At 33.4% G+C, this 12,777-nt stretch overlaps 1 protein-coding gene across 1 annotated transcript; it reads left to right on the top strand.

Moving 5' to 3' along the window:
• The first annotated feature begins 2,143 nt into the window (after window positions 1-2,143).
• On the top strand, window positions 2,144-11,190 carry LOC143231400 (uncharacterized). The gene is made up of 6 exons (XM_076465943.1): window positions 2,144-2,257; window positions 2,727-3,041; window positions 4,349-4,378; window positions 6,263-6,301; window positions 9,741-9,871; window positions 10,537-11,190. Exons 1-6 carry the CDS (start codon window positions 2,144-2,146, stop codon window positions 10,871-10,873), a joined length of 966 nt encoding a protein of 321 aa, XP_076322058.1. The 3' UTR covers window positions 10,874-11,190.
• The last annotated feature ends 1,587 nt before the right edge of the window (window positions 11,191-12,777 follow it).

The following is a 12,777-nucleotide window of genomic DNA, read 5'->3' as shown; positions in this document are numbered from 1 at the left end:
ATCATCTAGTATTCAACTGAAAAAAAAAAATGACTTTTTTTTTTAGAAATCTCTTAGAACTTCAACACAGTATTTGAAAATTTTCTCACATGTGAATGTTTTCAAACTCATTATATTTTTGTACCTGTGCTTCTGCCTGGTGGTCAAAAATGTATTTTGAAAATAATCCATGAAGCAATAGTTTTTACAGAAAATAACAGAAAATGCTATTACTTGTTAATTGCAATTTTTTTAAATCATTAACTAGCCATTTCAAAATATTTAATGCAGTAATAACTATTAGGCAACTTAAGATTATTTATCAGGAATTACGAATATGTTCAGACACTTTAACCTTCAGTTTTAATTAACAACTAATTCGTACGTTAATTCGAATTACTATTAGCGATGGCAAGCGTTTCTCATGTTCTCCACTTGTATACTTGCTGGTTATATAATAAAAACATTATATAACAATAAATACCTTCGTAAACAATAAAAAAACTACAGACATGTTTTTATTCACCGTTTTTATATCAGCTTCATAACCATCAACCAAAATTACGTGAATACATTGTGTCACTTACTAGTGAAACAGCAAAAACAACAGTTACTTATGACACATTCCTATAAAGAATTAAGATCGCAATCAGTAATACTGGAAACAATAGCATACCCTTTATTCAGGTTTCCACTTATTCATTCTATGTTGAAACGAAAATCGATAACTTTTAAATCTAAACTATATTGGTCTTAAAGAGTGTTATTTGTGTTTATTTATCATAATTTGGTATAAAGCTTATGAAATCAAACACTGAACATTCAAAAAAGCTGTGTTAATTTCTTAGGCAGTGATACACAGACAAACGGGCGTGCATGGCCAGGTGGGATAATGCACTCGACTCGTAATCCGAGGGTCGCGGGTTCGAATCCCTTTCACACCAAACATGCTCACCCTTTCAGTCGTGGGGGCGTTATAATGTGACAATCAATCCAACTATTTGTTGGTAAAAGAGAAGCCCAAGAGTTGGCGATGGATGGTGATGACTGGCTGCCCTCCCTCTAGCTTTACACTGCTAAATTAGGGACGGCTAGCGCAGATAGCCCTTCAGTAGCTTTGCGCGAAATTCATAACAAACAAACACAGACAAACAATGTGCACAGTTGTAAGAGGAAAAATGGTTCTACAAACAATGATCGATCAAAACATTCTGAACAACACGTTATTACATTCATAACAAATGTCCTTCCTTTAAATCTTCTTCCTAACAAGTACATTTCATTCTATTTGGCCGACATTCATTTTTACCTAATAAGATCAACCTTTGTTTCTCATCGTATATACATTCCAAACAATAAATTCCATATTAACGAAAGGCCTTTTTGGCAGTGAGCTGCGACAGTTAGAGTTGATCTGATATACTATTTTCACATGTGTCTGAATTTAAATCTAAAATGCACAAATTAAGAGGAATGTGGAAGAAAAATATGCAATTTACGTAATTTTAATTCGTATTTTAGACAACAGAATATATTAGTCGATAAATTTATATAAAAAACTCTCCTCCAAACTTATGGCGTTATAGTATTGAAAAGACACAGATAACGAACAACACGAACACAGAAAAAAGGCACATTCTAGAAATGTCTCCAAACCTTACGTAACTCTTAAAACGAAATAATCCAAGTGAATTGTAATTCTTCCGATGAAACACGTCTACCTATATCTACAAGATTGATATATGTCTGAGAAACAGGTAGAATAAGAAATACTTCATAAGCTGGATATTTTAAAAGAGTGACTAGCATAGCACCTACAGATACAAGTGACACCAAGTGGAGTATACTTTATAACAATTAACGTTAATTTATAAACGTTGACGTTAACACAATTCTTTTAAAGAACAATATAACTTAAGAAAAGAAACTCTGTGACAAGGTATGCATTTTAGTAAGTGTACATTAAGACTTGGAAAACTTGAAAGGAAATAGATAAATACCTATAAGTTCTAGATTTATATTATGAAGTTATTTCGATATGTAAATAATTAGAAATAATAAATTGTCAAAATCAGACAGTATTTGCTTCTGGATCTCCTATATAGTCACAAATTTGTTGAAAGTGTCGCGTACCATATTTGAGGTAATATAGTTTCTCGAGCCCATGTCAAGCAGCCGGGAAGCTAACCAGAATTCTATATTTGACACCGACCGACAGAAAAATATCTTGGGAGTTATTCCAAACTTAACTGTGATACCCCCTCCCTTTCTCACCGAAGTCATTTTATATTCCTTTGTTTCTAATTAGCGGTAATGTTCGTTTTCCTCATAACACATTTTTAATGATGTAAATCACTTGGCAATTTGTAGGTTCAGTTATATAAAAAAACGTGTGTTTAAAGATGTGTTTGTGTGTGTTTACACAGGAAAATGTAAAGAAATTTTCCAGAGCAATTTATAAAACTGATGATAATGTGGCTTTGACGCGTAGCAACATGAAACAACAAAACACGACGTTAGTAACCATGGCCACCAGTATTTGGTAGTTATAGAAGAATGTAAACTATTTTTACGCGCGTCAATACACCTTTTCATATATCGAAAACTTTGGTATATTTGATCCGTTACTTCAAAGTATTAACTCATAATTTTCTCATCTTCAGGACAACTAGTTACTGAAAGTTGAAAACACGACTAAAACGCACACTATAAAATGGAATATTGTAAAAATAGTATGTGTAATTTAGTACTCATTGTGTCTATTCTGTTTTTTTCTATTGACGGTACTACCGCCATCACAAACACTAATACCCTTACCCTCTTTCAAAGCAACTTGGATTGGTAAGTCTGTATCGAGTTCCACTCCAACGGAAATCCTCCAAGTCATTTCTCTCAAGACCTGTACAAATGAGTGTCTTAAAACAAATTGTAAAGCGTTTAGCTTTCAGACAAAGGTTACTTCTTCAAATACCGATAGAATCTGTCAGATCGTCAAGGAATTCCATTCCTGGAACACCACTGACGATTTCTTAGAAGATGACGATACTTTCATCTTCTATGAAGTAAGTGCCAGTTAATGTTTTGGTGACAATAAAATTGTGTTTCTGTGTTTCATAAAATATTTTTTTAGCTAGTAAGTTATCAGTAGCATGGCTTTATTTGGCTTTTATTAACATAAATGTTACCGTTAATTCTTAAATAACTTCATTCCATTATCGCTATGTTTAATTTTTGCATGTTTAGCTGTCTTTTGATAATGGAACGTACTCAGCTAAGGACGAAAAATTATCCGTTAAAACCACTATACCTTGCAAAAAATCTATACACCTACTTTCCTCATTGGAACTTAATTAATAAGCAGAAGTTACCAGTTATTACCAGTAAGAAATTAAATCAAGAAGAACATTGATTAGGCCTTAAGTGAAAAACAAAATTCCAAAACCATAGCTGTTGGGTCAAATATGTCTCATTGGTTATGGTGTTGCCCGGCATGGCCGAGCGCGTTAGGCGTGCGACTCGTAATCCGAGAGTCGCGGGTTCGCATCCCGGTCGCGCCAAACATGCTCGCCCTTTCAGCCGTGGGGGCGTTATAATATTACAGACAATCCCACTATTCGCTGGTAAAAAAGTAGTCCAAGAGTTGGCGGTGGGTGGTGATGACTAGCTGCCTTCCCTGTAGTCTCACACTGCAAAATTAGGGACGGCTAGTGCAGATAGCCCTCGAGTAGTTTTGTGCGAAATTCAAAAAACAAACAAGGTTATAGTGTTGAACCGAGCATCCGAGGTTTCGTGGAACACGCCTGTTCATAAGGACAAAAATCCCGTCCCGAACTATTAAACTACAGGTGTGTTATAAGACTAACAGAAAAACACCACTATTCATTTAAAGTACCCCACGAGTTGGCGGTGTGTAGTGTTTACTACCTGGATTCCCTTTAATCTATGATTTTAAAATTATGGACGATTAGTCTTACTTCAATCGTGTTTGAGCGTTGTTTGACCCGTAGTTGGTGCATTACAAAAGTGACAGTCAGTACCTAAATGTTGCTGATGGATTGTAGAATGCTACTGACTTGCTTTCAGTATTTCGAAATTTCGGTCTGCAGAAGATAGTATTAATAGTTTTAAGATAAGTTAAAAATGCAAACTCTTTCAAATTTATATATTTTTAGATTATTATTTTAGATTTTTGTATCGTCGGAGAAAATTAATGATTCGTGACCTGTGATGGATCATAACTACATAGTGATAATGTGTGACTTATACTGTAACACAAACATGTGAATGCTTCACAATGTTGTATATTTACATATTATATAAACGAAAAATATGAAAGAATTGTAAATATATTTATTTTAATTATATTTAGATTTTACCGAAGTGGAACGTTTACGAGACGGTAAGTATTTGTTTCTTTGTGTATTTTAGACGTCTGAAATTATACAAATAATATAAAATATATTATGCGTGGATATAACTAACATATACTTTTTCGGTTTTGTAACTAAAAACAGTGTTAGACAATACTTGTTTTCGTCAGCATAAAATGATTAGAGACGTTTCTAAACTCCTTTCATAAATATTTTGTATGTAGTCAGTTCGTCAAAACAAAGTTAACATAATATTATGTCAGGTATTTTGCGTTAAATTTCATAGTTCTTACCTGAATATTTGTTTGTAATTAAGCACAAAGCTACACAATAAGATATCTGTGCTCTGTCTGCGATGAATGTCGAAACCCAGTTTCTAGCGTGGCACGTCCATAGACATCCCAGTGTCTTAATATCTGTTTGTATGGGTATTGGGGTATTGATGTTCGTCTACCCAGGAGGGTCAGGTTTCCTTAACCTCTCCTCCTTCCTTCAAATTTTGGTTTTTCCAACTGTCAAGCGTATTTATATATGGTACACGAGAGCCAGAGTAACCCGCACTTACTCAGGCTCCATTCAGGCAATGTCCATGCACAATCTACACATACACTTGGTGCAAATAAAACATTTATCTTATAGTTCCATAGATTATTTGCACTTTCATTAGTTAGATATTAACTATAAAAACGTTAAAAAAAGTTTTGTAATTAATATCTAAACTAATGTGGAGTCTAGCCTTAATGTGACTTAATTTTCACTTTTGTCAGTTGTTGATCACAGTTTTTGACAGTCGTCATGAAAGTATTGTAATAAATCTGGCGATCAGCTTCATGCTGTTTTAGATGTCTAATATACGTATGTTTCATTGTAAGCGAAAAGAAGTTGTGTTGAATAGATTTCCAATTCTATTCAATGATATCATGACGTTAAGCCTGGAAGCATAGCAGGTCATACTTAAAGACACTTTGTAGTTTAATTTCATCATGAGCTCAAAAATAAACAAAAGAAAATCCTCAAGAACCGTTACACTTGAAATTCTACTAGGTACGATCAAAGAAAATTAATATGCGTGGTCTTTGTTTTTCTTTCTTTTAGTTTTATTTTTGTGCATCAACTATACCATACATGTGGCGCACTTACACTTGGTTCGATTTTACTACTCATCAATATCTAAACCAGCCTACTCTAAAATCATAATTATTTTAGTAAAAATTAAAATAAATTAATCTGTGAAACTTTGGACGTGACTAAATACATCACTCAAATGAGCGTGATGCCCCAAGACAATGTCTGTAATAAGGTTTCAAATTGGTAAAAAAAAAACGGAGCTATGAACTAAACGTTTAGTTGAAACAAACAAGAAAAAAAAGCCCTTTACTGAGTCGCTAATATGCAGCTAAAAATGTTTTTAACATGAATCATATTTTGGACTTCTTCCCCAGAGCAATAACTGCATACATATTACAAGTAATATTCCTAAACCTTGGGCAATATTTCATTAATTGCCTGATCTGCCTTTCTTAACAGTCATAAAAGGTTCAGTAATTGTCACTACAAGTACCATGAAAAAAACTGTAGCTTTACTGGTACTGATAAATGTAGAAACTAATACTTGAAAGACATTTTCAAAATGTTCTCGTAATGAGCCTCATTTCTAATGTATCGTTGAATATATTCAAATGTTTTATTCCATCAACAAATGGTTATTATAAAATAGAAGCAACAATAAAAGGTATAACTAAAAATAAGTAACACATTTTTTTCCACTCTACATCTATCACTTACTTTTTTCACATCTGAGTTTTACATCAATGCAGTAAAATGTTATATTCACTATGATTTCGTTTTACAAATTTATTTGTTTTTACGTAAGGAATAGTGATTTATACCTGAGAAGTATGTATTTTTTTCAGACACCATACGAAGCAACCAAACCCTATGGAGCTCGAATAGTAAGTAAACCACACTTTGGGTAAGGTTTAGCAGTTGGTGATGCTCTGTATTCCAACAGTTTGAATGTGTGGTTCAGATAGCGTAAAATCCTTAATCAAAGGTGTGGTTTATTTTCAAGTATCTTCTTTGAAAGACGTATATTGTTATACGTGCACACGACCATATATCACCAGGATTCAGGTATAACCGTTATTAGGTTTGAACTACTGAGGAAAATCAGACAGTTAGAAATAACTGCTGTCACAAAAGCTTTCAACCCAATAAATAGTATTAACAGTAACCCTTAGTTTGTATGATCAGCTGCGGAACCTATTCAACAACACACGTCTTGAAACTTTGACCTTCCAAGCGAAAATTTAGAACGCTAATCACTACGTCTGGCACCATTTGGAAAATGGACTAAATGTAACAACACAGTTTAGATAAAAGAAGCAGTGAAAACTTGGCTTGGTTCCTGCTTTTAAAGTACAAACAATTGATATATACCTGGACTTTTCCACTTGGTAGTCGTACACAAAAAACCCAAATTTAAAACGTTATCTCCATACCTTTAAAAATCCTTGTATAAGAAAACTGGGTTTCGCAAAGTTCATATAACGTTCCAATAACTTATAACTTGAAATCAGCGAGATTCTCCTTCATTACTGAGCGAAATTTTTCATCTTATGCTTGACTACAATTATGCAGAAGAGTAGCCTGCAAAAGACAAACAATAGTCATTCTTAATGTCGAATACCTAGGAAAGATAACAAAATTAAAACAACCACTACCACAAAGGTCTTCTTCTGCTTGTCCTAAATAAAGGGGATTAGCTCTCACTCTTAGCACCTGTCAATAACTCGGGAAAACATGTTCATCTGCGTTACATCACAAACTCTATGCCATTCAATTTGCAGCCTAGTACACTAATGAATATAATACCATGCCTCGCGTCCTTTGAAAGATAAACTAACTGCTGAAGAAAAAATTATTGCTCCTGAAATACAAATAATTCACTTATCAGAACTTTTCCCTCTTATAATCGCAAAAAAATTATACATGATATCATCCTATGACTATTGTGTAAATGAAATTATAATTCTTAAACATTATAGAAATGTCGCTTTCAGATTAGGTTATCCTTATTCCTTTATGAGAAACTGAACAATTATAACAATTATTATTATGATGATTAATAGATCGTAACTTGAAATTGTAAACCTTTTCTTCAAATATTAACCAATACTTTTGTATAAGTTATATTTGATTACAACCTTGTAGAAAAGAAATCTACTAAAATTAACTGATGTGAAAGGTTATTTCTTGTGAAAGAGAAATTCGGTAACTGAATGGAATCGTGAGTTTCGTGATCAAAACTGTGATGTCGTGACTATATGGTTGATGTTATCGTGAACGTAAGTACTCAGCTTTGCCCCCACTACACAAGTGAAGTGACGTCACATCATACACACGAAGACGTGAGACTGGGATGAGAAGAGAAACGATATTTTACCACCAGAAGACGCATCTTTATGGACACGTTGCTGACCGCCATGACAGGCGACCATGATATTAAAATTGTCGCTACGTACTCGTTGCTGTGTGTGTTTTCTTATAGCAAAGCCACATCAGACTATCTGTTGATTCCGTGCTCGTTGCTGAGCTATCATGAAAGGTGGACATAAGAGATAATAACGTTGCTACACAATGGGCTATCTGTGCTTTGCCAATCACGGGTATCAAAACCACAGATATAACGCCGTGCCACTAGGAGGGGGCGTTTAAAGTAGAAAATGTTTTTCTGTCGCCATGACTCCTTTAATACACGTCTCAACATGTTTATAATTAATTAATTAAATCGTCATACAAAAGCTTAACATTAATTCATTAACTCATTTAAATTAATCATTAATTAAACAACTAAATTATCCTAAAAGGGGTGTAATTAATTAGTTAATCCTATAACGACAATGAGTGTTAATTAATAAATTCATAAATAATTAAATAATTCTAGAACAAATTAGACAACGTGTTTCTCGGCTACCATGGCAGGCGACCAAGACTCACACAATACGTGTCTCGCCATGTCGATAATTAATTATTAATTTATTTATAATTAAATCATAATTAGAAGAACAGTGAATGATAATTTATTAGTTATTTAAATCGCCCTTAAAACGACACTTTATGCTAATTAATTTATAATTAATTCGTCCTAAAAAAGACACTTGACACTAATTCGTCAGTTAATTAAATTTCATGTTGTTCTGGGACAGGATCTTAAATAAGTGATTAAAGATTTTCAGTGATATAATAAAATGTCAAGAACAATATTTAATATAACATAATCATATACATTTTTACCACGCACACAATTCGTGTCTGTAAGTCTAAATCGTCCTAAAAGGATGATATCATACAATAATTAATATTTATATCGTCAATAAAAAGTTTATTATGTAATAACATCTTTACTGATTTGTGACAAAATAATTTAAAATATTTTACAAAGGCTAACTTTCGCGTGTAATTAATCACAATTATTACCGTAGGATTTTAACAGATATATTGTGACTCAACCAGTCATCAACGTCGTAATCCGAGGGTCGCGGGTTCGCGCCCACGTCGCGCTAAACATGCTCGCCCTCCCAGCCGTGGGGGCGTATAATGTGACGGTCAATCCCACTTTTCGTTGGTAAAAGAGTAGCCCAAGAGTTGGCGGTGGGTGGTGATGACTAGCTGCCTTCCCTCTAGTCTTACACTGCTAAATTAGGGACGGCTAGCACAGATAGCCCTCGAGTAGCTTTGTGCGAAATTCCAAAAAAACATTTTCTATATGACCCGTTATGGCCAAGTGTGTTAAGGCATTCGACTCGAAATCCGAGGGTCGCGGGTTTCAATCGCAGTCGCACAAAACATGCTAGCCCTTTCAGCCGTGGGGGCGTTATAATGTTACGGTCAATCCCATTATTCGTTGATAAAAGAGTAGCCCAAGAGTCGGTGGTGGGTGGTGATAGCTAGTTGCCTTCCCTCTTGTCTTACACTGCTAAATTAGGGACGGCTAGCGCAGATAGCCCTCGAGTACCTTTGCGCGAAATTCAAAAAAACAAAACAAACATTCTCTATAAAGCCATTTATCATTTGCAAGTATACAGGAAACTTGTGAAAGTAAAGAATACATAATTTCTTTCAATGTTCTGTAGAACACTTAATGTTTCACAAGTCATACATAACCAATCATCGTCATACGTCTGAATGAATTAGTTACTGATTATTATTTAAAATACAGAAACTTGGAATTATGGCCTCATCATCTTTGATGACATCACCCCTTTGCCTATCAACTTACGTTTTCTTAAGTCATGGTGTGAGGTCACTTCCACCTGTGAAGTGGAACCCTAGTACTAACGTATGTGTTATTAATTATGATCAGAATGTCAACAGTTCTATAATTTCTAGATACGCAAGCCAACAAACTGGTGGTCTTACTCCTTCTCACGTAGTTACCATAGTCCGAGAATTCTCGAAGAAAATGACATCGTGATATCTGATTTTTGTCTGGACAATACACACTTTAACACAAAAAATTCGTAAGTTTCTTTCAAGAAGAAAATCAACTTATTTAAGTTAGCAGCTGTAGTTGTCTGTAACATTCCATAAAATAATTCATTTATTGAATGTGCATATCCTGTTTAACAGTCAGGAACTCCTCGTAATAATGAAAAATTTAATTTAACAAAACGTAATTAATTCTAAATGTATTCATCCTGATAGAATTTTTTACTATCATAAAAACTGTAAATAACCTTTGAATACTAAATTAATTACATTTATCAGTTCCTTTCCAATTATAGCTTCATCGATGTACTCCAAGCGTTTATTTTAATTTGTGACTTTTAAATCTCTTCGTCTTATGTTCTTATTACAATAGTTTGCATACATATAGAATAATATGGTTTTGTACCGGTGTCTCAGATGTCTGGACAAATATGAAAAAAAAAAGTGTATTACTAATTTATTTATTATTCACATTTTGTGTTACTAACAGCCATATGCATATCAATTATTGGTATATTGTGCCACTAGGGTATTTTTTTCCTGTAATATGTACAACTTACGTCAGAAATGTATTCGTTTAATTTTAAAAATATAATGTCTCCTTTGCCCCATTGGTCCAGACTTCTGGAACACACTGTATATTATGAAAAAGATTTTCACTGAAACTATAGGCATTGCTTTTTGTCTTTACATTTAGGGCATATTTCGTTGGAATATTTCGTAATACAAAACTATTGCTCAGATTTAAAATATTTACAACTAGCCACGTCATTGACGTGTTCTATGAAACAAGCTTGAACTCTCAACTTCAAAAAGTGCATTACGACTCCTCCACTTATCAAGGGAAAATGATTCAACCTGGTTATTGCTACCATGCTACAATACATTTGGCACCTAATGAAACTACTGTTACGCTAAATGGCGTAATGTTAACGCAGTTTTCAAGATATTATCACCCGAGTGAAGTTAACGAGGTTAAAATACACAACAGAGATTTTCATATTCTGCCTTCAACAACGGTTTATATTCTTTGATTGTTTTCCCCGATAACATTTGCTGTCTCCTATGGTAGCACCATTTGGAAATCCACATATTTGGTTACACACACAAAGAATATGGTAATATTACTTCAAGAAGTGATACTAAGCAAATGTTTGTACTTCCTAACACATCTATTTTATTACACAAATAGTGCTACCTACATCTTTCTCTTAATTCCATAATACTGTATTTAACGTATATATTTGTGTGTGTGTGTGTGTATGCTAAATATTTCTGTCAATGTTTATTTTATCCACTTATAGTTCTCCACTTTAACACAATAAATCTTCAAGACGTTTATGAACAATAAAACCTTTCTGACTTAAGTGCTTTTTATTCGGTATTTTTACACCTTTTAATTACACTTTCACCTGCAGTTTATATTCGGAAAAGCATCTTCGTAATTGTTCACGATAATTCATTTAAATTGAAGTTTGTGCGAGTAGTTCTAGTTTGCCGTCTATGAATATATTCAAAAAATCTATATTTGAAGATAATCATAATTAGTTTTGTATGTGCATTACATTGTCAAAACATTTACCAAGTTTCACTAGTATAGACTATTTCTCTATAAAATTATTATAACGTCAAAGCAATCATAGCTTAATATAAGTAGAATATTTTGTAATATTACACAGGTTCGAAATCTAGGATTCTACACAAAGCCAATACTTTATATTTAAAATGACTAAACATGCTAAAATGAAGTTCTTATAGTAACCTTATTTAGATTTATAAAAATGTTTTTTGTACACAGCAGCATATATCCAGACAAAATGTTAATATCTTCCATTTTGTTTTTGTTGTCTCATTCAGCTGGAATTTGGGACAAAAACTGGTTTTTCTAATTCTTATTTATCAAGCAAAATTATTTCACGAGCAGAATCATCTTTAAGCCTAGCATCCTCAAACATATATATTAAAATCAATTTAAAATAATTTGATCAATAAAATAAATCCACTTTCAAAGACATTAACGAATGGAGCCTGATCTTCTTGATGTATTAAAACAAGAACATCTTTTCATCAACATAAATCGCATTTCTATTTTTTTCAAGCACAAGATTTCACAATGGTGAACCTGTGACGCACCTTATGCATTTACTAAAACCTCAGTTTTAACATTATAAGCCTTCAGGTTTACTATTGAATCACCGAGATTTATTTGTCACTTATTGTTTTTTTATAATTTTGTGCAAAGTGTTACGCACGTTACGTATTATAATTTATCTCGGACAAGTCTCCGGTTTATGTTCGTGTCACGTTTTCAAATAGCCGGAAATTTTAATTAAGTTAATTGAATGTCAATACGTATCAAATTTATTACATTTATTTGCCAACAAGACTGATTGTTGTTGTTTTGAATTGAGCACAAAGCTACACAATGGGCTATCTGCGCTCTGCCCACCACGGGTATCGAAACCCGGTTTTTAGAGTTATAAGTCCGCAGACATACCGCTGTGCTACTGGGGGGGCAAGAAGATTGATACTCACAATTTTCTTTCTCAATACGAATATATTTTAATATACAAACAACAATACAATTTAAAATAACAGGTATCAGAAATAGGTATTAAAAACAATGATTTAGATGCAAAAGCTTTATAAACATGCAAACAATATTAATTCTTTATCTGGTCTTGTACTTAATATGTTGTCAACGGTTAACAATGTGCGAATTAGTTTCGAGTTGATATCAGTACAGTTCACTTAATAGGTAGCTCAGGTGCGTAGATTTTTTACACCCGATGGGGATGATTTTGCAACCACTTATGTGGACTGTTCAATTTGCAAATTGGTAATCTCTGATTACGTGAACCTGAAAGCTGTAAACATGCAGTCACAGAGTATTCTTGTTGCCACGATACTTGGATGTATACTTAGGCCTACTGACTGA

The sequence above is a fragment of the Tachypleus tridentatus genome, chromosome 11 (assembly GCF_004210375.1).
Source record: "Tachypleus tridentatus isolate NWPU-2018 chromosome 11, ASM421037v1, whole genome shotgun sequence".
Taxonomy (NCBI): Eukaryota; Metazoa; Arthropoda; class Merostomata; order Xiphosura; family Limulidae; genus Tachypleus; species Tachypleus tridentatus.
Note: the sequence above shows the minus strand (reverse complement) of the source record. Positions and strands in the feature narration are given on the sequence as shown.

Bases quoted from the DNA above. Each gene is read 5' to 3' on its own strand.
- LOC143231400 (XM_076465943.1), top strand. From the start codon at position 2,144: ATGTCAAGCAGCCGGGAAGCTAACCAGAATTCTATATTTGACACCGAC. The intron at 2,258-2,726 runs GTCATTTTATAT...TGTGTAATTTAG, and splicing joins CCCCTCCCTTTCTCACCGAA to TACTCATTGTGTCTATTCTG. The intron at 9,872-10,536 runs GTAAGTTTCTTT...CTTTACATTTAG, and splicing joins CACTTTAACACAAAAAATTC to GGCATATTTCGTTGGAATAT.